The 25,488-nt window shown below is 42.2% G+C and overlaps 2 protein-coding genes across 4 annotated transcripts in view; both read left to right on the forward strand.

Annotated features, from left to right (window-relative positions):
* The window catches only part of LOC140455342 (histone-lysine N-methyltransferase EHMT2-like), a 91,180-nt gene extending 85,644 nt beyond the window's left edge, over positions 1-5,536 (forward strand). For all 3 annotated transcript variants that reach the window (XM_072550121.1, XM_072550124.1, XM_072550122.1), the window contains 2 exons: positions 392-567; positions 2,866-5,536. In XM_072550121.1, the coding sequence (XP_072406222.1) occupies positions 392-567; positions 2,866-3,046 (357 nt within the window). In that variant the 3' untranslated portion in view covers positions 3,047-5,536. The remainder of the gene's footprint in view (positions 1-391; positions 568-2,865) is intronic.
* A 15,502-nt stretch (positions 5,537-21,038) lies between these two features.
* The window catches only part of slc44a4 (solute carrier family 44 member 4), a 94,247-nt gene continuing 89,797 nt past the window's right edge, over positions 21,039-25,488 (forward strand). Inside the window, exon 1 of the mRNA XM_072550127.1 lies at positions 21,039-21,172. Within this exon, the coding sequence (XP_072406228.1) occupies positions 21,130-21,172 (43 nt within the window). The 5' untranslated portion in view covers positions 21,039-21,129. The remainder of the gene's footprint in view (positions 21,173-25,488) is intronic.

Genomic DNA, 25,488 nt, shown 5'->3' on the forward strand with positions numbered 1-25,488 from the left:
TCAGTATTACCATCGGTGCTTGATGATCAAGTGGCCGCGGGTTTGAAGATTAATCTCACTGGGAATTCTGAGAGACAGAATTCATAGGCATTGTTATCTGTGTTTTAACAATTTTGCTTTGAATAGTTTTGTTTAATAATATCTAAATATTTGAGAGTTGGGGATAAAGCCTGATTAGTCAATGGGGCAATTAATGATTGGCGGGCATGGGATGAAATCTGTAGAAATGTGACCAACTCGAGATTACGACTTTCCTTCTGAGTTTTATAATTAAAGGTGCAGTGGGCTGCAGAAGATTCTTCATTGAAGCCTGACTCCAGTGAGGGTCATACATCAAATTATATCTGCAAGGTGTGAGACTTAATTTTTTTCTGTCTGTGTTGTGCTCCAGGATGGGGAAGTGTACTGCATTGATGCCCGTTACTATGGCAATGTGAGCCGCTTCATAAACCACCTGTGCGACCCCAACATCATTCCTGTACGCGTCTTCATGCTTCATCAGGACCTCCGATTCCCCCGGATTGCGTTCTTCAGCAGTCGGGATATCAAAACAGGCGAGGAGCTTGGGTGAGCTGTTCCTGAGGTCTCTGTGTCAGGATGCCTCCATACCAACTGCAACTACTTGTCCTTGTGTAGCGTTTTTGACCTTTTGCTATCTGTAGGAGAATCTTGAGCTGGGGAACATGGTTTAAAAAGAAAATGGGGAGTCTATCATTTAAGAATGAGATGAGGAGACGTTAATGACCATGTGAGAGAAGAAATTTCTCCTCCTCTCTGTGAAGGTATCTGAAACAAGAGGGCATACATTTAAAGTAATTGGCAAAAGAGGCAAAATTGACATAAAGAAAATAATCTTCATGTGGCCTGAGATTGTGGTAGAGGCAGGTTCAACCAAGACAGTCAAAAGGGAATTGAGCTGTCATCTAAAGAGGAAGAATGTGGGAAGTTACAAGGAGAAAGCAGGAGTATGACACTGATTGACATATGCTGATTGACCTGGTGCAGACACAAATCCCCCAAAGGCTTCCTCCTGTGGCAAAGTAATTCTGTGATTCTTCAAGATATAGAGTCACAGAGATGCACAGAATAGAAACAGGCCCTTCAGTCCAACTTGTCTATAAGGACCAGATACCCAAAAGTAATCTAGTCCCCTTTGCCAGCACTTGGCTCATATCTCTCTAAATCCTTCCTATTCATATACCAATCCATGTTCCTCATGAATATTGTAATTGTACCAGCCTCCTCCTTCACCACCTTTGAGCAATTCATTCCATACACGCACCTTTCACTGCGTGAAAACGTTGTTCCTTAGGTCCCTTTTAGATCTTGCCCCTCTCACTGTAAGGAGAAAGTGAGGACTGCTGATGCTAGAGATCAGAGCTGAAAATGTGTTGCTGGAAAAGCGCAGCAGAGGAGAAAGTGAGTTCTGGATTCTGCTACCTTGGGGAAAAGACCTTACCTATTTATCATTTCCATGATTTTATAAACCTCTACAAGGCCACCCCTCAGCATCTGACACTCCAGCGAAAACAGCCTCAGCCTATTCAGCCTCTCCCTTTAGTTCAAACCCTCCAACTCTTGCAAATATTCTTGCAAATCTTCCGTGAACCTTGACATGTTTAACTTTCCTATACATTCCTATAGGAATGAGACTAGATTTGAAGGCAGTATTCCAAAAGTGACTAACCAATGTCCTGTACAGCTGCAACATGGCCTCCCAACTCCTTTAGTCAATGCTCTGACCAGTAAAGGAAAGCATACCAAATGCCTCCTTCACTATCCTATCTACCTACAACTCTACCTTCAAGCAACAATGAACCTGCACTCCAAGGTCTCTTTGTTCATAAACACTCCCCGGTACTTACCATTAACTGTTTCAAACCTGCCCTGATTTGCCTTTCCAAAATGTAGCACCTCATATTTATCTACATTAAACTTCATCTACCACTCTGGCCCATCAGTCCATCTGATCAAGGTCCCATTTTCACTGTCCACTATACAGCCCATTTTGGTGTTATCTGTATGTTTACTGACATACCTCCTATATTCACATTGAAATTGTTTATACAGATGACAAAAAACAGTTGACAGAGCACTGATCCTTGCGGTACACTACAGGTCACCGGGGCTCGCACGCAGTGTGCTGCTGCCTCGTCTCCTGAACGGGGAGCAAACTTCACAGAAAACTCCAATCCCCAGAGGAAATCAATTATCCGAACGAAATAATGCCCCCCCGCCCCCATCTCTTGCAGATAATCGATGTTCCTCTGTACTGAAGTCAATATAGATCGTGTCCACCCTCTGCCCTCATCAATCCTCTGTGTCACTTTTTTTCAAATGCCTCAATCAAGTTAGTGAGACACTATGGCCATGTTGACCATCCCTAATCAATCCTTGCCTTTCCAAATATGTGTAAATCCTATCCCTCAGAATCCCCTCCAGTAATTTGCTCATCTTTGATGTCAAGCTCACCGGTCTACAGTTCCCTGGCTTTTCCTTACCATCTTTCTTAAATAATGGTACCACGTTAGCAACCCTCAGTATTCTGGCACCTCACCTATGGCTATCAGGGATACAAATCTCTCATCAAGCGGTCCAGCAATCAGTTCCCTATTTTCCCACAAAGATTAGGGTACACGTGATTCCGTCCCATTGTGGTCCCTTGTTGAAGACCCCCTCAAGCCAGGGTGCATCTCACCATCTACCTTGTGAAGTCTCACTGGGAAACGTGTTAGAGGCTCAAAAGGAGATGAAACTCCTCCGCCCAGCACCTCCCATTCTCTTCTGTGACATATGTTGTGATTTTGACTGCTCGTGCTCTTATTTTTTAAATTGATTTCCACACTTCTCTTCACCTTTTACCAGCTTTGATTACGGAGACCGGTTTTGGGACATCAAGTGTAAATATTTCACCTGCCAGTGCGGCTCGGAGAAATGCAAGCACTCCGCAGAGGCCATCGCCCTGGAGCAGAGTCGTTTGGCCAGGCTCGAGTCGTACCAGGATGCTATTCCCGAGAGCAGCCTGACTATAGTTGGACCACCGTGAGACCACCCAGCAATCATGGATTTCTCTCTGTACCTTCTCCCCACCTCTGCCCCACACTGAAACCTCCCTCCCCCACCCCCCAAACAACAACAGCACCACTACAAATCTCTGTTTCAACTACTTTCATTCAGAACTCTACAGCATTAAGACAGCAGCTAGCCCCAAGATCATTCATCCCAGCTGCGTGAGGAGCCGAGCTTAGCGGGGAAGTCGGGTTGGCATTTCCTTTCCCCATCTTTATGGCTCAAATGGTTTCCTTTCATCTCATAACTCCAGCCAAAGGCCTTAAGCTTCTCCTGAAGCCAGCAGACAGGTCTGCTAGGGGACCGGCATCCTGTGTGAGAGTCACTGTGTTAGTCTGCCTCTCTTCCAAAGGCAGGAATGTCCTGCTGCTAACCGCAGGACACCCTGGTCGAGCACCACACTTTTTAGAGGCACGAGTGGAGCTGCCTGTGTATCTCGACACTCTCCCCTACCGCTTGTAAGGAGCGCAGGTATTATCGCAGGATTCTGGTTTCACCTGGTTCTTTTCGCCCTGCATCTTAAACTGTGAATTTAATTTTTTTTTGTTTGTATTATTGTTATTAATTCATAATTAATCCAGGTGAACGCTTAGAATCAGGTTGCAGTTGCCTCGATCACGCGCAAGGCACAACCCTTGCGCGTCACCGAATGAATTCCTGGTGGAGCTTCTTCCTGTGTCTAGTTAATCTGGTTAAGAGATCGGCGGAAGTATCCAGACAGCCACCCTTGGTAAGGTGAGCAGCAGGACACCGATCCCTTGGGACTAGAGTGTGATGCCAGTCGTCTTCCAACAGTACGGTGAATACCTTGACACCATCTGACTTGCCTACTTAGAGAAGTATTGGGTCACACTTTCCACCTTTTGAAGGGGATTCTGTGAGCAATTATGTTGTCCTATCTCCTTATGTTTTTGCTGACCCTGATCTTGAAGTACACACGCATGTCAGCTTAAGTCTCTCTGTCTCCATTTATTTGCATTCTTTAAATGAATGTGGATATCTCAGGCTAGGCCAGCATTTGTTGTCCATCCACAACTGCCTTGGAAAAGGTGGTGGTGAGCTGCCTTCTTGTACCACTGCAGGCCATGTGGTGTAGATAGGAACTTGTGAGGGAAGGTGCTCCCATGTGTCTGCTGCCCATGTCCTTGTATAGGTTTTGAAATATGTAACTGTACCTTATGTCAGTCGAACTTTGATCCATTGGTCGAGTGAGAGCAAAAGCAGAGGAACTGGACCTGTGCTTATAAGGTGGGCATTAACACTGACCAGATAGAAACTCTAGGTTAGTGTTAATACTGGATAGGGGCAGGGGAAGCATTAATCCTCATTTAACAGCATGATAGTGCAGGCCCTGAAAATCTAAAATTAAAACAGCAAAGGTAGGAAATATTCAGGAGGTCAGAACAAAGCAGCATTTTGCTAAGGCTTAGTGGGTAACGCACTGGCAACTGTTTCAGGGGGAATAGCTTACAGAAAGCATCCCAAGATCATAATCCAGACTGACACTCTGACTGCAATATGAGAAGGCATTGCACGTTGGGAGGGTCAGTACTGAGGGAGTGCTACACTGTCAGAGGGTCAGTACTGAGGGAATGCTGCATTACCAAAGGAGCAATAGCAAGGTTGTGCTGCAGTGTCAGAGGAGATGTTAAGCCAAGAACCAGCCACTTCTCTTAGTTGGGTGTAAGATGTCTCGTACCCACAGTTTTGAGGCAGAACTAAGAAGATTTCCCTACTATCCTAGGCCAGTGTTTATCCTACAACTGACATTGTCTAAAAGAAAGTGGATAAGCTTTTTAGTCTTTTTTTTTGTGCTGTTTTGAGAGATCTTGCTGTGAGCAAATTGGATGCTGCTTCTATTCCTGCATTTGCAACACAAAGACTGTCCTTCATAAATGTAACAAAACAGAGCACTATAGGAGAATGGCATAAAATGCTAATGGTTCTGTTCTTCCCAGGAGGTCCCCCTCAGCCTACCACTGCCTCAAATCATCTAAATTGGCTTGGATTAAGTTGGTTCAATGTGACTCCAATGGAAAAATATCTGTTGTGATTTTTGTATGTGTACACCTTAAGAAATGTGTTATTTTAAAAAGAAAAATTATGTAATGGTATAGAGTGCATCCTGAACCTGGCTGTGAAGCTTTGTGACACTTAACTAGCCATTTTTCCAGTTCACCATCTGTGTCCAGCAACTGAAAAATACTTGCCCGCTCCACAGTTTGTCAACCTGGCTCAGATCTGGTTTCATGCACCCACTGGAATATGTGAGCAGGCACATACCTCAGTGGCGACTGAGTTGATGTTTGACAACATTTAATCAAGTCTATTCAGTTCTTGATGTTCTAAGGCTCTGGAAGACCCCACATCCATCCTTTAAAAAAAGTTTCTTTTTTTTCAGAAAGTACCAGATTTTGTTTCCATTTGATACTGTTCATTAAAAGATCATTATACTTTTTTTTTTAAATTGTTCCCTGAAATTTGTTTTTACTTCACATGTAATACTCTGTGAATTAATCTTACACATTGCTTTTCAGGAATACCATTATCAAATTTCCAACTGGAATGAGCAATTAGATTGTGTGTGGCTTAGGAATAGAATGGAATTTCACTTAGATCAAGGAATGCTCCAGAATGAAAATGTTACACTTTTCGTGTAAAACGATCTGATGGATACTCAGGCTAAATCAAAGATAATTTGCCTAAACAGGGCTTGACGTGGACTAAGAAGCAAGAAATCCCTCCAATCTTAGGAATAATGACCTAAATGAATTATGGGAATGATGATTCAAATGGAATTTTGGAAATGATCAACCAAATTCAAATGGAAACTCAACTTCTAGAAGGCTTTTGGTACAAGTTCCATATGAAAGGTTTCTCCACAAACCCAAGTCCTTAGCTCGAATATCTAACTTTTTTGGCACTGGAGAAGGAAACTGACCAAAAAATAGAGACACACAAGATCATGTTAGTGAGGGTGTGAGTAGGGTTACCTCAGGTCACCCCTCCTTGCAGTTTACATCGTTGAACTTCAGAAATTTGCTGAAAACAATGTCAAACTAGAAGGGGAGGTAAAATTAGAAGAAACCGCAGAGTAAGTTAGATGAAATATGTTAAGAAGTAGAATAATGTTCAATGTAAATTAATGCAGAAACATGCTAAAAGCCCTGTACGTGAGCATCAAGAGTCAACTGCACAGGAACTGGGGTCAGGGAGGTCAGGCAAGTTTCTCTCCCTGAAGTGTATTCATAAACCAACCGAAGTTTACAAAACTGCAGCAATTCTCATTTGTGGAAAAAAGATCAAAAATGGTGATTATTTCTTTAAATTCAGTTTTACAGATTCCGTAATGGGGCTTGAATTGAGGTGAGATGAGAGTGACAGCCCTTGGAATCAAGACTGTATATGACCAAGTATGGCACCAAGGAGCCCTAGAAAAACTGAAATCAGTGGGAATTAGGGGATGTTGGAAACATACCTAGCACGCAGGAAGGTGGTTGTGGTTGTTGGAGGTCAGTCAACTCAACTCGAGGACATCTTCGCAAGAGTACCTCAGGGTAGTGTCCTACGCCCAACCATCTTCCACAGCCTTATCAATGATCTTCCCTCCATCATGAGGTCAGAAATAGGAATGAATGCCATGATTGCTGAATGATCAGCACCATTCATATCTCCTCAGGTACTGAAGCAATCCATGTCTAAATTCAACAGGACCTAGAGGATATCCAGACTTGGGCTGATAAGTGGCAAGTAACGATTGAATATGGTGCAGTGATCATCTCCAATCAGCCATCAGTCCTTGACATTCAATGATTTTGCCATCACTAAAACCCCACTATCAACATCATGGAGGATACCATTGACCAGAAATCAACTGCATTTGTTATATAAGTTCATGGCGAACAACTCTCCTCATTCACCAAAACCTGTCCACCACCTACAAGGCACATATACAGAGTGTGGCAGAATACTCCCCGTTTTCCCGGATGAGTACAGCTCCAACAATACTCAAGGAGCTTAACACCATCCAGCACAAAACAGCCCACTTGATTGGCACCACACCCACAAGCATGCGCTCCCTCTACCACTGATGTTCAGTACTAGCATTGTGCACTATTTACAAGATGCACAGCAGAAATTTTACCAAAAATCCTCAGCACCTTCAAAGTCCACGACCACTTCCATCTAGAAGGACAAGGGCAGCAGATATGTGGGAACTCCACCACCTTAAAGTTACCTTCCAAGCCACTCAACATCCTGAGTTGGAAATGTACCACTGTCGCTAGGTCAAAGTTCTGAAATTCGCTCCCTAACCGTATTTTGGGTCTACTGACAGCCCATACACTTCAGCAGTTCAAGGAGGCAGCTCAACATTATCTTCTCAAGGGCAACTTAGAAAAGGTAGTAAATGTTTTACCAGCAGCATCCATATCCCACAAGTGAATTTTTTTAAAAAATTATATTCTCTGGGACGTCGTCCAGTACTACTAACAGTTTAAGTAGATTCCTAAATGGCTACAATTTGAAACTCATTTAGCTGAGAAACCTGGATGCCTTACAAATATATTGCAAAGGAGGTGTTCATTCATCCAAAGTGGGACTTTAGTCCATAGAGAGCTGCCAGGTGATATGATTGGCTGACAGCTAGTCTTGGACCCCCAGACGTCAGCAATGGCAGCTACTGAGATTAAACCCAATCTCCATGAAGAAGTAGAAGTCGCTGCTGAACCTCAGTTAAGAGCTGCTTGGGAGGATTTAAACTAGTGGAGTGGGACACGGAGATAGTGAGGAAAGAGATCAATCTGAGACTGGTACAGTTTGAGAACAGAAGCGAGTCAAACAGAGCAGGCAGGAACAAAGCAGAGAACAAGGTAGAACTGATAAATTGAACTGCATTTATTTCAATGCAAGAGGCAGAACAGGGAAAGCAGATGAACTCAGGTAATGGTTAGGGACATGGGACTGGGATATCAGCATTTACTGAAACATGGCTTAGGGATGGACAAGACTGACAGCTTAATGTTCCAGGTTACAAATGCTACAGGAAGGACAGAAAGGGAGGCAAGAGAGGAGGGGGAGTGGCGTTTTTGATAAGGGACAGCTGTACTGAGGGAAGATATTCCTGGAAGTACATCCAGGGATGTTATTTGGGTGGAACTGAGAAATAAGAAAGGGGTGCTCACCTTACTGGAATTGTATTATAGACCCCTTAGTAGTCAGCAGCAAATTGAGAAACATTTGTAAGGAGACTTCAGTAACCTGTAGGAATAATAGGGTGGTTATGGTAGGGGATTTTGACTTTCCAAACATAGACTGGGACTGCCATATTGTTAAGTGTGTACAAGAAAATTTTCAGTCAGTATCTGATGTACCTACTAGAGAAGATGCAAAACTTGAACCACTCTTGGGAAATAAGGCAGGGCAGGTGACAGATGTCAATGGGGGAGCACTATGGGGCCAGCGACCATAATTCTATTAGTTTTAAAATAGTGATGGAGAAGGATAGACCAGATTTAAAAATTGAAGTTCTAAATTGGAGGAAGGCTAATTTTAACAATATTGAGCAAGAACTCTCAAAAGCTGATTGGGGGCAGATATTTGCAGGCAAAGGGATGGCTAGAAAATGGGAAGCCTTCAGAAATGAGATAACGAGAATCCAGAGACAGTATATTCCAGTGAGGGTGAAAAGAAAGGCTGGTAGGTGTAGGGAATGTTGGATGACGAGAGAAATTGAGGGTTTAGTTAAGAAAAAGAAGGAAGCATATGTCAGGTAAAGACAGGATAGATCAAGTGAATCCTTAGAGTATGGAGGCAGTAGGTGCATACTTAAGAGGGAAATCAGGAGGGCAAAAAGTGGACATGAGATAGCTTTGGCAAATAGAGTTAAGGAAAATCCAAAGAGTTCTTACAAATACTTTAAGGATAATGGGTAACTAGGAAGAGAATAGGGCCCCTCAAAGATCAGCAAGGCAACCTTTGTGTGGAGCTGCAGGAGATGGGGAAGATACTAAACAAGTATTTTGCATCATTATTTACTGTGGAAAAGCACATGAAAGATGTAGATTGTAGGGAAAAAGATGGTGATATCTTGAAAAATGTCCATATTACAGAGTTGGAAGTGCTGCATGTCTTGAAATGCGAAAAAAAGTGGATAAATTCCCAGGACCTGATCAGGTGTACCCTAGAACTCTGTGGGAAGCTAGAGAAGTGATTGCTGGGCCTCTTGCTGAGATTTGTATCATCGATAGTCACAGGTGAGGTGCAGGAAGTCTGGAGGTTGGCAAACGTGGTGCCACTGTTTAAGAAAGGTGGTAAGGACTAGAGACCGGTGAACCTGATGTCGGTGGAGGGCAAGTTGTTGGAGGGAATCCTGAGGGGCAGAATGTCCATGTATTTGGAAAGGCAAGGACTGATTAAGGATAGTCAGCATGGCTTTATGTGTGAAAAATCATGTCTCACAAACTTGCTTGAGTTTTTTCAAGAAGTAACAAAGAGAATTAATGAGGGCAGAATGGTGGATGTGATCCAAATGGACTTCAGCAAGCTGTTTTGACAAGGTTCCGCATGGGAGGTTAGATCTCATGAATACAGGGAGAACTAGTCATTCGGATACAGAACTGGCTCAAATGTAGAAGACCGTGGGTGGTGGTGGAGGGATGTTTTTCAGACAGGAGGCCTCTAATCAGTGGAGTTCCACAAGGATTGGTGCTAGATCCACTACTTTTCATCATTTAAATAAATGATTTGAATGTGAACATAGGAGGTATTGTTAGTAAGTTTGCAGATGACACCAAAATTGGAGGGGTATTGGATGGCAAAGAATATTATCTCAGATTACAACAGAATCTTGATCAGATGGGTTGAGAAGTGGCAGGTGAAGTTTAATTTAGATAAATGCGTTTTGGGAAAGCAAATCTTAGCAAGATTTATACACTTAATGGTAATGCCATAGGGGGTTCATAGCTCCTTGAAAGAGTCACAGGTAGATAGGATAGTGAAGAAGGTGCTTTATTTGTCAGAGTATTAAGTACAGGAGTTGGGAGGTCATGTGGCTGTACAGGACATTGGTTAATTCACTTTTGGAATGTTGCATGCAATTCTGGCCTTCCTATTGGAAGGATGTTGTGAAACTTGAAAGGGTTCAGTAAAGATTTACAAGGATATTGCCAGGGTTGGAGCATTTGAGCTATAGGGAGAGGTTGGATAGGCTGTGACTGTTTTCCCTGGAGGCTGAGGGGTGACCTTATAGAGGTTTATAAAATCATGAGGGGCATGGATAAGGTAAATTTCAAGGTCTTTTCCCTGGTGTGGTGGGAGTCCAGAACTGGAGGGCATAGGTTTAGGGCGAGAGGGGTAAGATTTAAAAGGGACCTCAGGGGCAACTTCTTATGAAGAGGGTGGTGCATGTATAGAATGAGTTGCTAGAGGAAGTAGTGGAGGCTGATACAATTACAACATTTCAAAGGCATCTGGATGGGTATATGAATAGGAATAGTTTAGAGCGATATTGGTGAAGGGCTGGAAATGGGACTTGATTAACTTAGGATATGTGGTCGGCATGAACGAGTTGGACCAAAGGGTCTGTTTCTATGCTGTACATAGCTATGACTCGAAGATCATGGCAGATTTCATTCCTGCCCAATCTGGATAACCTTTCACCTTTTGTTTAACAAGAATCTATCCAGCTCTGCCTTAGAAATATTTGAGGACTCTTTCTACCACATTTTCAGAAAGACAGTCTCAAAAGCTCACAACCCTCTGAAAGAAGAAAAAGTGAGTCTGTTTTAGAATAGTGGCTCTCTACTTTTATATTCTTCCAAATAAAAACATCCTCTTCACATATACCCTGTCAACACTCTTCAGGATCTTGTGTTTCAATCAAGTCATTTCTTACACTTCAAAACTCGGGCAGATTTAAAACTCGGGCAGATTTAAATCTCGTCTGCCCAACCTTTCCTCATAACACACTCCTTCCACAAAATAGTATGGTAAGAACAAAGAACATTTACAACCCAGAAACAAGGCCCTCCAAACCCTTGCTGATCCAAATCCACTGTCTAAACCTATCGCCCAATTCCTAAGAATCTGTATGCCTTTGCTCCCCACCTACTCATACATCTGTCCACCCTAAATGAATCTACCATGCCTGCCTCTACTACCTCTGCTGGCAACGTGTTCCAGGCACCTACCGCCCTCTGTGTAAAGTACTTTCTGCGTGTATCCCCCTTAAAGTTCTATCCTCTCACCTTGAATGCGTGACCTCTCATTATTGAATCCCTCACCCTGGGGAAAAAGCTTATTTCTGATTTGCTTTCAATGTATTTACATCCTTTCTTAAGTAAGATGACCAATACTAATTACAGTGCTTATGTTAAGATGAGATGTAAAGGTTCAGTTAGGGTGATTGAGAATTATCAGTTGGCCAGGAAAGACCTAAAGAGAGAGCTAAGATGAGTGAGGAAGGGCCATGAGAAGTTGTTGGTGGATAGGATCAGGAAAAACCCTAAAGCTTTCTATAGGTATATAAGAGAGAAAAGAATGACTAGAATAATATTAGGGCCAATGAAGGACAGTAGTGGGAAGTTGTGCATGGATTCATTGGAAGAAGGATGTTGTGAAGCTGAAAGGGTTCAGAAAAGATTTACAAGGATGTTGCCAGGGTTGAAGGATTTGGGCTAAAGGGCCAGGTTGGACAGGGGAGGTCTGCTTTCCCTGGAGTGTTAGAGGCTGAAGGGTAATCTTATAGAGGTTTATAAAATCATGAGGGGCATGGATAGGGTAAATGTACAAGGTCTTTTCCCTGGGGTGGGGATGTCCAGAATTGGAGAGCATAGGTTTAGGGTGAGAGGGGAAAGATATAAAAGAAACCTCTAAGGGGCAAGTTTTTCATGCAGAGGATGGTGCATGCATGGAATGGACTGCCAGAGGAAGTGGTGGAGGCTAGTATAATTGCAACATTTTAAAAGGCATTTGGATGGGTATATGAATAGGAAGGGTTTGGAGGGATATGGGCCGGGTGCTGGCAGGTGGGACTAGATTGGGTTGGGATATCTGGTGGGCATGGATGAGTTGGACTGAAGTCTGTTTTTCCGTGCTGTACATCTCTATGACTCTAGATATGGGGAAGCACTAAATGAATATTTTTCATCAGTATCCACACTGGAAGAAGGCAATGTTGTCAAGGAGAGTACTGATATACGGGCTATGAGACTAGATGAAATTGAGGTTCACAAGGAGGAGGTGTTAGAAATTCTGAAAAGTGTGAAAATAGACAAATCCCCTGGGCCAAATGGGATTTATCCTATGATTCTCTGGGAAGCCAGAGAGTCTTTGCAGCGCCTTTGGCTTTGATCTTGATGTTGTCATTGTCTACAGGAATAGTGCCAGAAGACCAGAGAATAGCCAGTTCAAGAAGGGGAGTAGAAACAACCCTGCTAATTATAGACCAGTGAGCCTTACTTCAGTTGTGGGTTAAGTATTGGAAAAGGTTATCAGAGATAGGATTACAATCATCTGGAGAAGAATAAGTTGATTAGAGATAATCAATATGGTTTTGTGAAGGGAGGTCGTGCCTCACAAACCTTATTGAGTTCTTTGAGATGGTAACCAAACAATTAGATGAGAGTAAAGCAGTTGGTGTGGTGCATATAGGTTTCAGTAAGGTGTGTGATAAGGTTTCTCATGGTGGGCTATTGCAGAAAATATGGAGGCATGGGATTGAGGGTGATTTAGTGGTTTGATTGGCTAGCTGAAAGAAGACAGAAGGTGCTGGTTGATGGGAAGTGTTCATCCTGGAATTCAGTTACTAGTGGTGTACTGCAAGGATCTGTTTTGGGTCCAATGCTTTTTGTCATTTTTATAAACAATCTGGATGAGTGTAGAAGGAACGGTTGGTAAACTTGCTGATGACACTGGGGTCAGTACAGTTGTCGATAATGATGAAGGATGTTGTAGGTTACGAAGGGACAGAGATAAGCTGCAGAGCTGGACTGAGAGGTGGTAAACGGAGTTTAATGCAGAAAACTGAGGTGACTCACTTTGGAAGTAGTAACAGAATTGCAGAGCACTGTGCGAATGATAAGATTCTTAGTAGTGTAGATGAGCAGAGAGATCTCTGTGTCCGTGTAGATAGACCCCTCAAAGTTGCCACCCAGGTTGATAGGGCTGTTAAGAAGGCATACAGTGTGTTAGCTTTTATTAGAGGGATTGAGTTTCAGAACCATGAGGTCATGCTGCAGCTGTACAAAACTCTTGTGTGGCCACACTTGGAGTATTGTGTGCAATTCTGGCCACTGCATTATAGGAAGGATGTGGAAGCTCTGGAAAGGGTTCAAAGGAGATTTACTTGGATGTTGCCTGGTATGGATGGAAATTCTTAGGAGGGAAGATTGAGGGACTTGAGGCTGTTTTGATAGAGAAAAGAAGGCTGAGAGGTGACTTAATTGAGACATATAAGATAATCAGAGGGTTAGATTGGGTGGACAGTGAGAGCCTTTTTCCTAGGATGGTGATGACTAGCACAATGGGACATAGCTTCAAATTGAGGGGTGATGGATATAGGACAGATGTCGGAGGTAGTTTCTTTACTCCGAGAGTAGTAGGGGCATGGAACACACTGCCTGCAACAGTTGTAGACTTGCCAACTTTAGGGGCATTTAAATGGTCATTGGATAGGCATATAGACGAGAATAGAATAGTGTAGGTTAAGTGAGCTTCGGATTGGTTTCAGAGGGCAGCGCAACTGCGAGGGCTGAAGGACCTGTACTATGCTGTAATGTTCTTTGTACTCTAGATGCATTCTCACCAATGCCCTGCACAACTAAAGTGTATTCTGTTTTCCTGGTGACATTCTATTAGCTTTTCTACTTACTTGCTATACCTGCATACTTACCTTTTTTTGTGATTCATGAACTCAATCTGCCAGGTCACTCTGTATCTCAGAGCTCTCCAGTCTGTCAGTATTTTAGATAACATGTTTTTTTTTTATTCTTGCATACTCTCTTAATCTATCCAATTGCTTTGTAGATTTCTTGTGTCTTCTACACAGTGTACTTTCATATCTGTTTGTTTCATCAGCAAATTTGACAGCCATACTTTCAATACATTTATCTGTATTTTTTATAAATTGTAAACAGTTGAAGTCCTAGCGTCAACCCCTCTGGCACACCACTACTATTTTCCAAGCATAATCTCTATTACCTGGAAGAGCCAAGGCAGCAACAAGGGAACACCACCACTTGCAAGTGTCCTTCTAAGCTTCACACTGCCCTGACTTGAAAAAAAGCCCCGTTCCTTCGCTAAGTAAAAATCTTGGAATTTTTCCTAACAGCACAGATTGCAATGGATCAAGAAGGTTGCTTGTCAATGGAACGCTGCATGATGCGATGGTTATAAGGAGACACCGGGACTATTCATGCTGAAACTGCAAAGGAGAACAGCGAAGAAAGCAGAATTGGTCCATTTCAAACTTAAAGGGTATGAATCTGCAGAATGAGTGTGACTGCTGTAGCTCCACATGTCACCAGGTTACAAAAAAGGGCTCAAAATAATTAAGAAAGTAAACTGAGCAAATGCAATGATGCAAATTTATAAAGAGGTGGAAATAAATAACTTCAGAGATAGTTAATTCGGCTGATTTTAAGGGGAAGGAGAAGTTGCCTTACAAGGTTGCCTTACAAGGAGAGGTTGCCTTTAGAGTAGACAGTTAGAAACTTTTTCCCTGTGTACAACAGAGTGTTACAAGGGGACATAAATTTAGGGTGAAGGGTGGAAGGTATAGGGGAGATGTCGGGGTAGGTTTTTTACCCAGAGAGTGGTGGGGGCATGGAATGCGCTGCCTGTGGGAGTGGCAGAATCCGAATCATTGGTGACCTTTAAGCGGCAATTGGATAGGTACATGGATGGGTGCTTAAGCTAGGAGAAATGTTTGGCACAACATCGTGGGCCGAAGGGCCTGTTCTGTGCTGTATTGTTCTATGTTCTATGAAATTAAGGATATTGAACTGGTTTCATTGGAGTTTAGAAGAATTAAAGGTGATCTTGTTGAAATATCAGATCGTGAGGGTGTTGACAGGATCTAACCTGAGAAAATGTTTCTCCTTAAGGGAGAGACTAGAACTTGGGAGCACAATTCCAAAATAAGAGGTATCCCATTCAGATAGAGGTGTTTTATTCTCTCTCTCCCTCTCTGAGGGTCACTAATCTTTGGAATTGTCCAATAAGCAATGAAGGCAGGGTTATTGAATATATTCAAGGTTGAGTTAGTTTTTTGATTGATAGGTGGGCTGAGGATTATAGAGGAACAGTAGAATTCAGATAAGTTTTGTTTTGTATTCTTTGTACATGGGCATTTTTTTTATCCATTCCTAATTTTACTAAACAGTGTAGTTTGCTGGGTGGTTACAGGGAGAAGTTAAGAATGAATCACAATGCTGTGGATCTGGAGTCACGTGTAAGCCAGATCAGGTAAGATTGGTAGATTTTTATCTCCACAGGACATTAGTAAACTTGATTTTTTTTAAAAAACTGATAATTTCATGGTCACTATTACTGACAGGCTTTCAATTCCAGATTTTATTGACTAATTAGATTTAAATTCCACTATCTGCCAAGGTGGGATTTGAACCCCAGTCCCAAGATATTAACAAATAGCTTTGTGCATCAGGAACACTAGTTCAGCAACATAACCAGTTGGCTACTATCTCTCCATTATTGGACCTTATTGAATAAAGGAGTACATTCAATTTGTTGAATAGCCTGCTCCCAAATTTATCTCCTATTCTTAAGTTATTTAATATGGAACTTAAGCATGCAAAAAAAAAAATCCTCAAAACACCATTTTACATTTTAATCAGCCTGTTAGGACATGTGATGTTATGCCTTGAGGCTATTGCTGAGGCTCACTATAATTGTTCCTCAGGACCATAATTGTGGTTTCAAATATTTTTTTCTAATCAATCTGTTCAGAGATGTTATTACATACCTCTGGAGCAGGTGGGACTTAAACCTGGGCCTCCTAGCTCAGATGTAGGAACCCACCACTACGTCCCAAGAGCCCCCTCTCCATTGACTTCTTATCACCAAGTGTCTTCTGTCTATGTACAACCTTTGTGCATGGGTGTCCTGTTTCACTGAAATTTGAAGTCTTTATTCACTACAATTATGCTGTCACCACAGTGGCTATTGCTGCTAAAAGTCAGCAACAGGAAATCCTTGTGTCTCAGGCTCCTCTGACACAGAGCCAAAATAGTAATCCATTAACGTTTCTTCAGGAAGCAGGTGAGCAACGTGCTGCTTGGAATTTTGGGAGTAAACTATTTGCATATGACCTCTAAAGCAACAAATAATTTTCTATTTGTTGCACAAGGAAACTGATTCATTAATCTTTTGAGATCTCAACATGCTAGCTATATTGTTTTGAGTAAGCATTTTCCAGCAATTTGGCAATTATAATTGCAATTTACAATGCCATGATAATTCTTCCATTTGATTATGGCCTCACAGATATTTCAAGGTAGCATGGGTACCTATGTCTGTACAGCAGTATAACTTTTACAGCATTTTTTCCTTGAATCTAATTTATTTAACCCCCCCTCAATAATGAGTCAGAACAGTAGCAGGGATGAAGAGTGCTGCACTATCAGAAGAACTGTGTTAGGACACCAACCCCCCCCCCCCCCCCCCCCCCATTGTAGACGATCCCATTGAAAGCTTTTCTTTGATAACTCAGCTGGTACAACAGAGTACACACAAACAGAGAAAATAGAAGCAGAAGTAAACCATATGGTCCCTCAAACCTGCTCCACCTCTATCCAATAAGATCATGGCTGACCTGTTTGTGTTTTGGATTCTACATTTCCTCTACTACCTCAACATCACTTTATTCTCTCTGGTTATCAAGAATTCCCCTCTGTCTTAAACATATTCAATACTCCTGTTTGTACTGCCTTCTGAGACAGTGTTCCAAAGTCACATTAAACCTCTGAGGACTGTACAGGAATGCAAAGTCTATGTCCATGGGTTGCTTTGCGTTTAATTCCAGCTCATTGTAGTTAGTGGGCATTTATGTGACAGCTGTGACTCAGTTGGTACTAATTTCACCTCTGAACTGCAAGCTGCCAAGTTCAAGTCCCATTGCAGGGCTTGACTGCTTAAGAACCAAAGGCTGATAATCGCATTTATTAAACTGATGCCCGCCTACCTCTTCATGTGGATGTATAAGATTCCTTGTTAGGATTTATCCCTGGCCAATAATGACACTCTGAAAAGAGAAGTTTATTTAGTCATTACTGCTAATCACCTGCATCATAAAAGTAAATGTTGGTGGAATGTGGGTATTAGCCTGCAATGCCAGCACAACCAAAGCAGAGGCACTATTATGAAGAGCAGCATCTTTGTCCCTGTTAGGTTTATTTTTGATTCAGTATTATTATAATATGCAGTGATTTATTTTGTTACGGTTTGAGGTTTTGCTATGTACAGCTTTCTCCTGCGTTTCCTACAGTGACTGCATTTCAAAAAGTAGATAAATGGCTTCAAAGCACTTTTGAACATTGAGGTTAGGTAGTCTTTGATGAGACATGTTCAGTGGTTTACTGAGCATCTAGAATTCCAAAGTGAAGCTGAAGAAATGTCTAGCAGAGTAGCTAATGTGGAGTATTGCAATCAAGATAGAAATTGGATTCCAAAGAATTAGAGGAGGACAACTGGTTTTATGATGTGGGAATGGTAGGAAATGTTCATAACAGCTAGATGGGTAGAAAGAGAAATGAGTGGGTTGGATCATAAGACCTTCTCTCTATACCAGGCAACATCCTAGTAAATCTCCTCTGAACTCATTCCAAAGCTTCCACATACTTCCTATAATGCAATGACCTGAACTATACACAGCATTTCAAGTGCAGCCGCACCAGTTTTTTTTTTCAGCTGCAGCATGACCTTTTGGCTCTGAAACTCAATCCCTCTACCAATAAAAGCTAACAGACCATATGCCTTCTTAACAACCCTATCAGGCTGTGTGGCAACTTTCAGGGATCTACATACATGGACACCGAGATCTCTCTGCTCATCTACATTACCAAGAATCTTATCATTAGCCCAGTACTCTATTCCTGTTGCTCCTTCCAAAGTGAATCACCTCTCAGTTTTTCAAATTAAACTCCATTTGCCACCTCTCAGGCCAGCTCTGCCACTCATCTATGTCCTCCATAACCTGCAACATCCTTCACCACTATCCACAACTCCATTGACTTTCCTGTCATCTGCAAATTCACTAACCAATTCTTCTATGCCCTCATCCGGGTCATTTATAAAAACGACAAACAGCAGTGGCTCTGAAATAGATCCTTGTAGTACACCACTAGTAACTGAACTCCAGAATGAACATTTCCCTTCTGACTTCTTTCAGCGAGCCAATTTCTGATCCAAACCACTAAATGACCCTCAATCCCAAGCCTCTATATTTTCTGCAATAGCCTACCACGAGGAACCTTATCAAATGTCGTGCAGAAATCCATATCTACCACATCAACTGCTTTACCCTCATCCACTTGTTTGGTCACCATCTCAAAGAACTCAACAATGTTTGTGAGGCACGACCTATACTTCACAAAGCCATGTTGACTATTCCTAATAAAGTTCTTCCTCTCTAGATGATTTAAAATCCTAACTCTGATAACCTTTTCCAATACTTTACTCAGTGGTCTATAATTACAAGGGTTGTCTCTCCTCCCCTTCTTGAAAAAGGTTACAACATTTGCTATTCTCCTGTCTTCTGGCACTATTTCTGTAGACGATGACGACATAAAAATAAAAAGTAAAGGCTCTGTAATCTCCTCCCTGGCTTCCCAGAAATTCCTAGGATAAATCCCATCTGGCCCAGGAGATTTACCTATTTTCACCATTTCCAGAATTGCTAAACACCTACTCCTGTGAACCTCAATCCTGTCTTATCTAGTAGCTATATCTCAGTGTTCTCCTCGATAAAAATGTCTTTTTTCCAGTGTGAGTACTGATGTAAAATATTCATTTTAGCATTGCCTCATCTCCTTGGACTCTACGCACAACTTCCCATGACTATTCTTGATTGGCCCTAACCTTTCTCTCGTCATTCTTTTATTCATGATATACATATAGGATCAAGGAAAACCCTAAAACTTTCTATCTGTGAATGACTTGTCATTTCCCCTCTTGGCTCTGTTTAATTCTTCAGATCTTTCTTGGCTAACTTGTGCCATAATTGAGCCTTCACGTCTCCTGCTAACGTAAGCTTCTTCCTCTTGACAAAAGATTCAACTTCTTTAGTAAACCATGGCTTCCTCACTCAACCACTTCCTGCCTGCCTGACAGGTACATATTCATCAAGGACACACAGTAGCTGTTCCTTGAATAAGATTCACATTTCAATATACGTATCCACTGCAGTTTCCTTCCCCATTCTATGAATCCTAAATCTTGCCCAATTGCATCATAATTGTCTTTCCCCCAACAATAACTCTTACCAAGTGTTATATACCTATCCTTTTCCATCGCTAAAGTAAACATAACTGAATTGTGTCACTATCACCAAAGCGCTCACCGACCTCCAAATCTAACGCTTGGCCAGGTTCATTGCCCAGTTCCAAATCCAATGTGGCTTTGCTCCTTGTTGGCTTGTCTACATAGCTGCAAGGCACAAGTCATGACTGTGACAGAATACTCCCTATCTGCTTGGATGAGTGCAATTCCAACAACCCTCAGGAAGGTTGACACCCATCCAAGACAAAGCAGTCCACTTGATAGGTACCACATCCACTCCCTCTTCTACTGATGGTCAGCCACAGCAGTGTGCCATGACAAAATGCAAACATTTGTCAAAGATTCCTAGTAAGCACCTTTACACCCATGATCATCTCCATATAGAAGGATAAGGGCATTGGATACATGAGAATAACACCACCTGCAAGATTCGTCTCCAAGCCATTCTTTCACTACCAATTGTTCAAAATTCTGGTTATACCTACAAAGCATGGACTGCAGCCATTCAACAAGGGCGAAAGCAGTTCACCACCAGCTTCTCAAGACCGACTAGGGAAGGGTAATAAATGCTGGCTCAGTCTTGAATGCCCACATCCCAGAAGTGAATTTTAAAAAAGGCTTGAATGCAGGAAGTAACAGCACATCCAAAAGTCTTGGAGAGGAAAGGAATGTTGGAGATACCATAGTAGTTTACAAGGATAGTATGATCAAGGGTAGATTATTTTTGAGTAGGATGTGATCATAACAGATTTGAAAGAAAAGGCTGATTCCTAAAGAGAGAGTACTATAAGAAATAGTAGCTAACCATCATCTTCCTATGTTTTAATTTCAGGTCAACAGCATCTGCAGTGCTTTGCTCTCATTTTAGAGGGCGGCAGAGATTAAATTACAAAGATGTCATGGAAGGGAGTGGTCATAGTTGTAGTGACGGGACGAAGCATTTGCTTAGAATGGAAATGCCAAAATAATGATGATTAGATCATGGACATCAGAGAACAATGAGAGAGCAATTAAAAGCATCAGCGAGATTTATACTTAAGCACCAAAACAAACTGCAGTTAACATTGAATTTGTGTGCTCCCCCTGCCTCTTGATTACTGATGCGGTCAGGGGTTACTCGGATTCACCTTAAAGGCAACTTTTCTCCAGCTGGAGGACGACAGGTGCGTGTGGGCAGGGCCGGCAGGTGTCTATGGGAGGGACCAGCAGTTGCACGTGGCACGAGCGGGATGGGTGTGGTTGGCAGGTGAACGTGGGCGGGTATCTGTGGGAAGAACCAGTAGGTGTATGTGGGCAGAGGTGGGATGGGCGGGGTCGGCAGGTGGCGGTGGGCGGGGCTGGTTGGTGTGGGCGTGGTTGGCAGGTGGCGGTGGGCGGGGCTGGTTGGTGTGGGCGGGGTCGGCAGGTGTGCATAGGAAGGGAAGTGGTGCGGCTGACGCAGACAGTGGGGAGTTGTGTCTATGTTGTTCAGCCGTGCCGTGTCTTTGTGGACAGAGGGCCAAGGAGCGGTCCTGAGCAACCGGTAGCTGCAACAACAGAAGCAGGATGGGCAAGAAAAAGAAGGCTGAAAGCACCTCCGAGCCATACGGTAAGAGAGGAGAGGGAGAAAAACATGTTGACAGGGCTGGAGTAAAACATGGGTAATGGTTGGTCATGGACTGGGTTTGGGGGGGGGAGGGTTAAATTAAAGGATGAATCGTGGCAATGGCTGTGGAATGGCTTGATGGGCATGGAATAGGGTGGAAATAAGCAGGGTTGTATAAGATGGAGATGTTGAGAAGTGGGTTTATTGGTTGTAGGGTATTTGATGAGTGTGAATATGGATAGAATGGAGTGTGAGTCAATCATTGGGCTGGGTTAATTGGCTTTTTTGGGTGAACCTGAAGTTGAGAAGGCTATAGACAATGATTGGGAACTGAGTTGTAGGGTATGGAATAGGAGAGGAGTTGGGTAGTCACTGGATAGTGTGCAATATGGAGTTTGAAAGTGAGCAGGGAATAATTCCCTTTTTGACTCCATATGTACAAATTATTTGTTTTTTAAGTCAGGAAATCTGGCTTGAGACATGCTCAGTGTTTGAAATAATGTGTCAATCTCAATGTAACTCTCCCTTTCCACTTCTGTCTCCTCCTTTTAAGTGTGTTCCCAAAAGTCAATTCTGACAAATTCATTATTCTTAGCTGTTCTACAATGTATTTCTTCTTTTAAGGAAATGTTTGACTGTAGTCTGTAAGTGCTGTATGAAAGGACTCTGCACTATTGGTAACCATGGTGTGTGTGATTTACTGTCAGCAGGTATAGTACATATGGTCCCAGGGCTATGGGGTAATGTGACTCATGATATGGTGGTATTTGATTGAATGTTTCCACATGACTTCCTAGCAGACTGTTGTGCAAAGTGGTTAAAGTATGAAATTAATGAGTGCATTCCTGCCCCTAAATGATTATTTGGTTCGTTGGAGCTTCACATGAAAGTTAGTGATGTCTTCAAAGTTTCCTTAGCATTTACACAGTGACTCTAACTTAGCAATGGTAAGAGTTTTGAACTGGTAACTTTAATAATAGGTTTCACAACACAACAAGCAATACTTGTTTTATTTAATCTTTTTTTGTTTTCTGATCTCTCTTGTGTGACTTTGAACAATTCCTCAAGAGGAGGGAGGGTACAAAAATTGCAAATGGAAGACATTAATCTCTGTCCATCCAAATAATCCTGCATGCTTCTTATGAAGTTGAACATTGCATTATTTAAAGGAAACTTTTTTGAATAAAAAGGGAATATTTCACCTCCTTTGTCCCCAAAGCCTGTTCACCATATACAAGGCACAAGTGAGGATTGTGATAGAATACATCCAACTTGCCTGATGAGTACAGCTTCATTGACACTAAAGAAGCTTGACATTATCGAGATAATGTAAGTCTGATTGGCACCTTATCCACCACCTTGAACATACACTCCCTTCACCATGGATGCAAAGTAACAGTAGTGTGTGCCATTTACAAGGTGCAGTGCTGTTAGTCCCTAAGGTTTGTTTTCAACAGTCCCTACAATCTAGAAGGATAAAAATCAGCCAATACATGGGAAAGCGGCCTCCTGTGAGTTCCTGTCCAAACCAAACTGCAATTTGCGGTTCACAGATGAATACAATGAATTCTGGAGTCACAGCTTCAGTGGAATGTGACTCAATTGAGCAGACACTGGGAACCATATTGTACCTAGCAAACTGAAGAATACATGTGAGGTCATGAGGCCACTGGACTGCAGTGGGTGTGTCACCAGAAAGCAACTTGGCAAAGGAACCAAGAACCTTAACATTGATTCTCTAGAAAATTCACAGAAGTTTGAGCATGAAATGTGTAGCTCAACATCTCCAAGTGACAGTGTTGATGGTAGAAACCTGGAGACCAGGAGTTTAAATTATATTATCCACGATTTACTTATGGCTCTCAAGAAATAGACAATTGTAGAGTCTGGCTCAAACTTTAAAAATTCTTAAATTAATGTAGGTGGAAATGTAGAGCTGTTTCTGAAATATTGCAGTGCTAGTGTGGAGTAACAAACACCAAATCAATGACTTGACTAACTTTTAATTCAATCATTGTCAAGTTGAGCATTATTTACAGTCATAGTTACACTTTAGCCATCAATGTTAAAATGCTGATTGTGGAGCTCCTTTGTTAGCAGTTCCTCTTCCTTGATATTGAAGAGAATTCATGTGCAACCAGGTGATACACTGATAGTTTTCCAGAACTATGAACAGTTTAATACTCCTGCTTCTGAAGTTCAAAGACCTAAGTGCAACATTGCAAGGAAATTTGTACTTACCCCAGAAGGTAAGCAATGAGTCTTCACTGTGGGGAGGCAGTGGCTTAATGGTAATGTCACCAGACTAGGAACTCTGAGACCCAGGTTCATATACTGTGGGTCATGGGTTAAAAACCCATGATGACAGCAACTGGTGGAATTTTAAATTCAATGAGGTAAATTTGGAATGGAAACTTAGCTTCATTACTCAGAGTATCGTCAATTGTAAAACGTCATCTCATTCACTACTATCCTGAAGGGAAGGAAAATTGCCATCGCAGAAGACAATGTTTGGGAAATCTGGAAAATGGGGTCACACTTTCAGAATAAAGGGTTAGTGGCTTAGGACTAAATATGAGAAATATCTTGACTAGACTGAGAGTATCCACAGTACTCTCTTGAATCAAATCATTGAGCATATTTCAGATTGATAGATCTGAGGTATTAAGTGACACTGGGGATGAAGCAGGAAGGTGGGGTTAAGGTCAGCCATGATCTTGCTAAGTCTGAATTTGAAGGCTCCTGCTCCCATTTCAGTTGAAAGTGCTCTCTCCATTTTATGATCGTTGCAAATTTTTAAATCCACAAGCAAGGAGACCAGATGACCGACTCAAGAGCCAAATAATTGATGATCCACACTGCTGTTCAAATTCCATTCAACCCTCATTGGCCCTTTTTGCATAGCATTGTGTCCAATCACTGCTTAGTTACAGGTAGACACCAGTGGGCTCTCACTCACTTGAATGTCAGGGTGTGTCGTTTGCCCACAGGTTGAAGAGAAGGGAATCAAGTGTGGGAGTTGAGGTAAATTTGAGTATTGCAAAGAATGTTGTCAGTGTGGAAATAAAATCAATTTGAGGTGAAGCTAGGATAGGGATATGTATGATGTTTCTGTGAACAAGGGTGTTGCAGGAGATGGTGGGTTTGAGTTATAAAAATAGGCTGGATATGCTAAGACTTCCTTTCCCTGGAGTGTAGGAGGTTGAGCAGTGACCATAGAGGTTTATAAAATCATGACTGGCATAGATAATGTGAATAGCAAAGGTCTTTTCCCTTAGGTGGAGTAGCTCAAAACTATGGGGCATATATTTAAGATGAGAAAGATTTGAAAAGGATGTGGGCAACATTTTTATGCAATGGTTCATGTGGAGAGTGAGCTACTAGCAGAAGCAGTGGATGCAGGTACATTTTAAACATTTTGACATTTGGATAAGTACTTTGAATAGGAATGGTCTGGAGGATATAGGCTAAACAAAGGCAGGTGGCACTATTTTAGTTTGGGAACATGGTTGGCTTCGACTGAAGGGTCTGTTTCCATGCTGCATGATTGAGAGACTGAATGGATAGAGGTAGGCCTTTGTGCACTTATCAGTGCATGCTAGTTGAGGCAACATCTATTTGGAGCATTGCAATCCTGAACCCAACTGGTCCCCTCCTTGTAAGTAAATGAAGATCTTCCAACATAGCATGGGTCCATTGCAGAAGGAGGCTATTCTGTCTGTGTGTGTCTCTCTCTCTGCATCCCAGAGCCTGACCACTTGTCACTCTAAACTAACTTAAAAAGCCAAAGTCGTCCATAAATGCTGTTCAGCCATGGAGAGTCTCCTTAGTGAAACTTACTTGCACTCGTTCTGTGGCAAGGGACACGATGCGTTCAAGAATGTAGAACAGACCAGGGTGGACTGTAGCTTGGGTCTTGATCCAGCCCACAGGATTAAGTCCTGGACCAAGTAGCATGGCCACAACAATGCTGCTGATATCGTGAAGTGGATTTTAGAGTTAAAGGGTCTGGCAGTCATCTCTCCAATGGAAATTAGAGAGAAAAGAAACTTTGCCTAATTATGTAAAATAAATGGCAAGGCCACTGATTTTAATGGGATTAAATGCAAGCATTTGTCCAGAGGAGTGTTTGAATGAATGAAACCTGATATTGATCATGTTTTGGACCCAGTGGTAACTTGGATGAATATATGCTTTCCCCCAAACCAGCAGTCTTTACCACTGAGAAAGGCAAGGGTAGCAGGTGCTTTGAAACACTGCCACCTGCAAGTCATGCAGTGTCCTGTCTTGTAACTATATCACTGTTCCTTCAGGGTCAT

This window comes from Chiloscyllium punctatum, chromosome 30 (assembly GCF_047496795.1).
Source record: "Chiloscyllium punctatum isolate Juve2018m chromosome 30, sChiPun1.3, whole genome shotgun sequence".
NCBI lineage: Eukaryota > Metazoa > Chordata > Chondrichthyes > Orectolobiformes > Hemiscylliidae > Chiloscyllium > Chiloscyllium punctatum.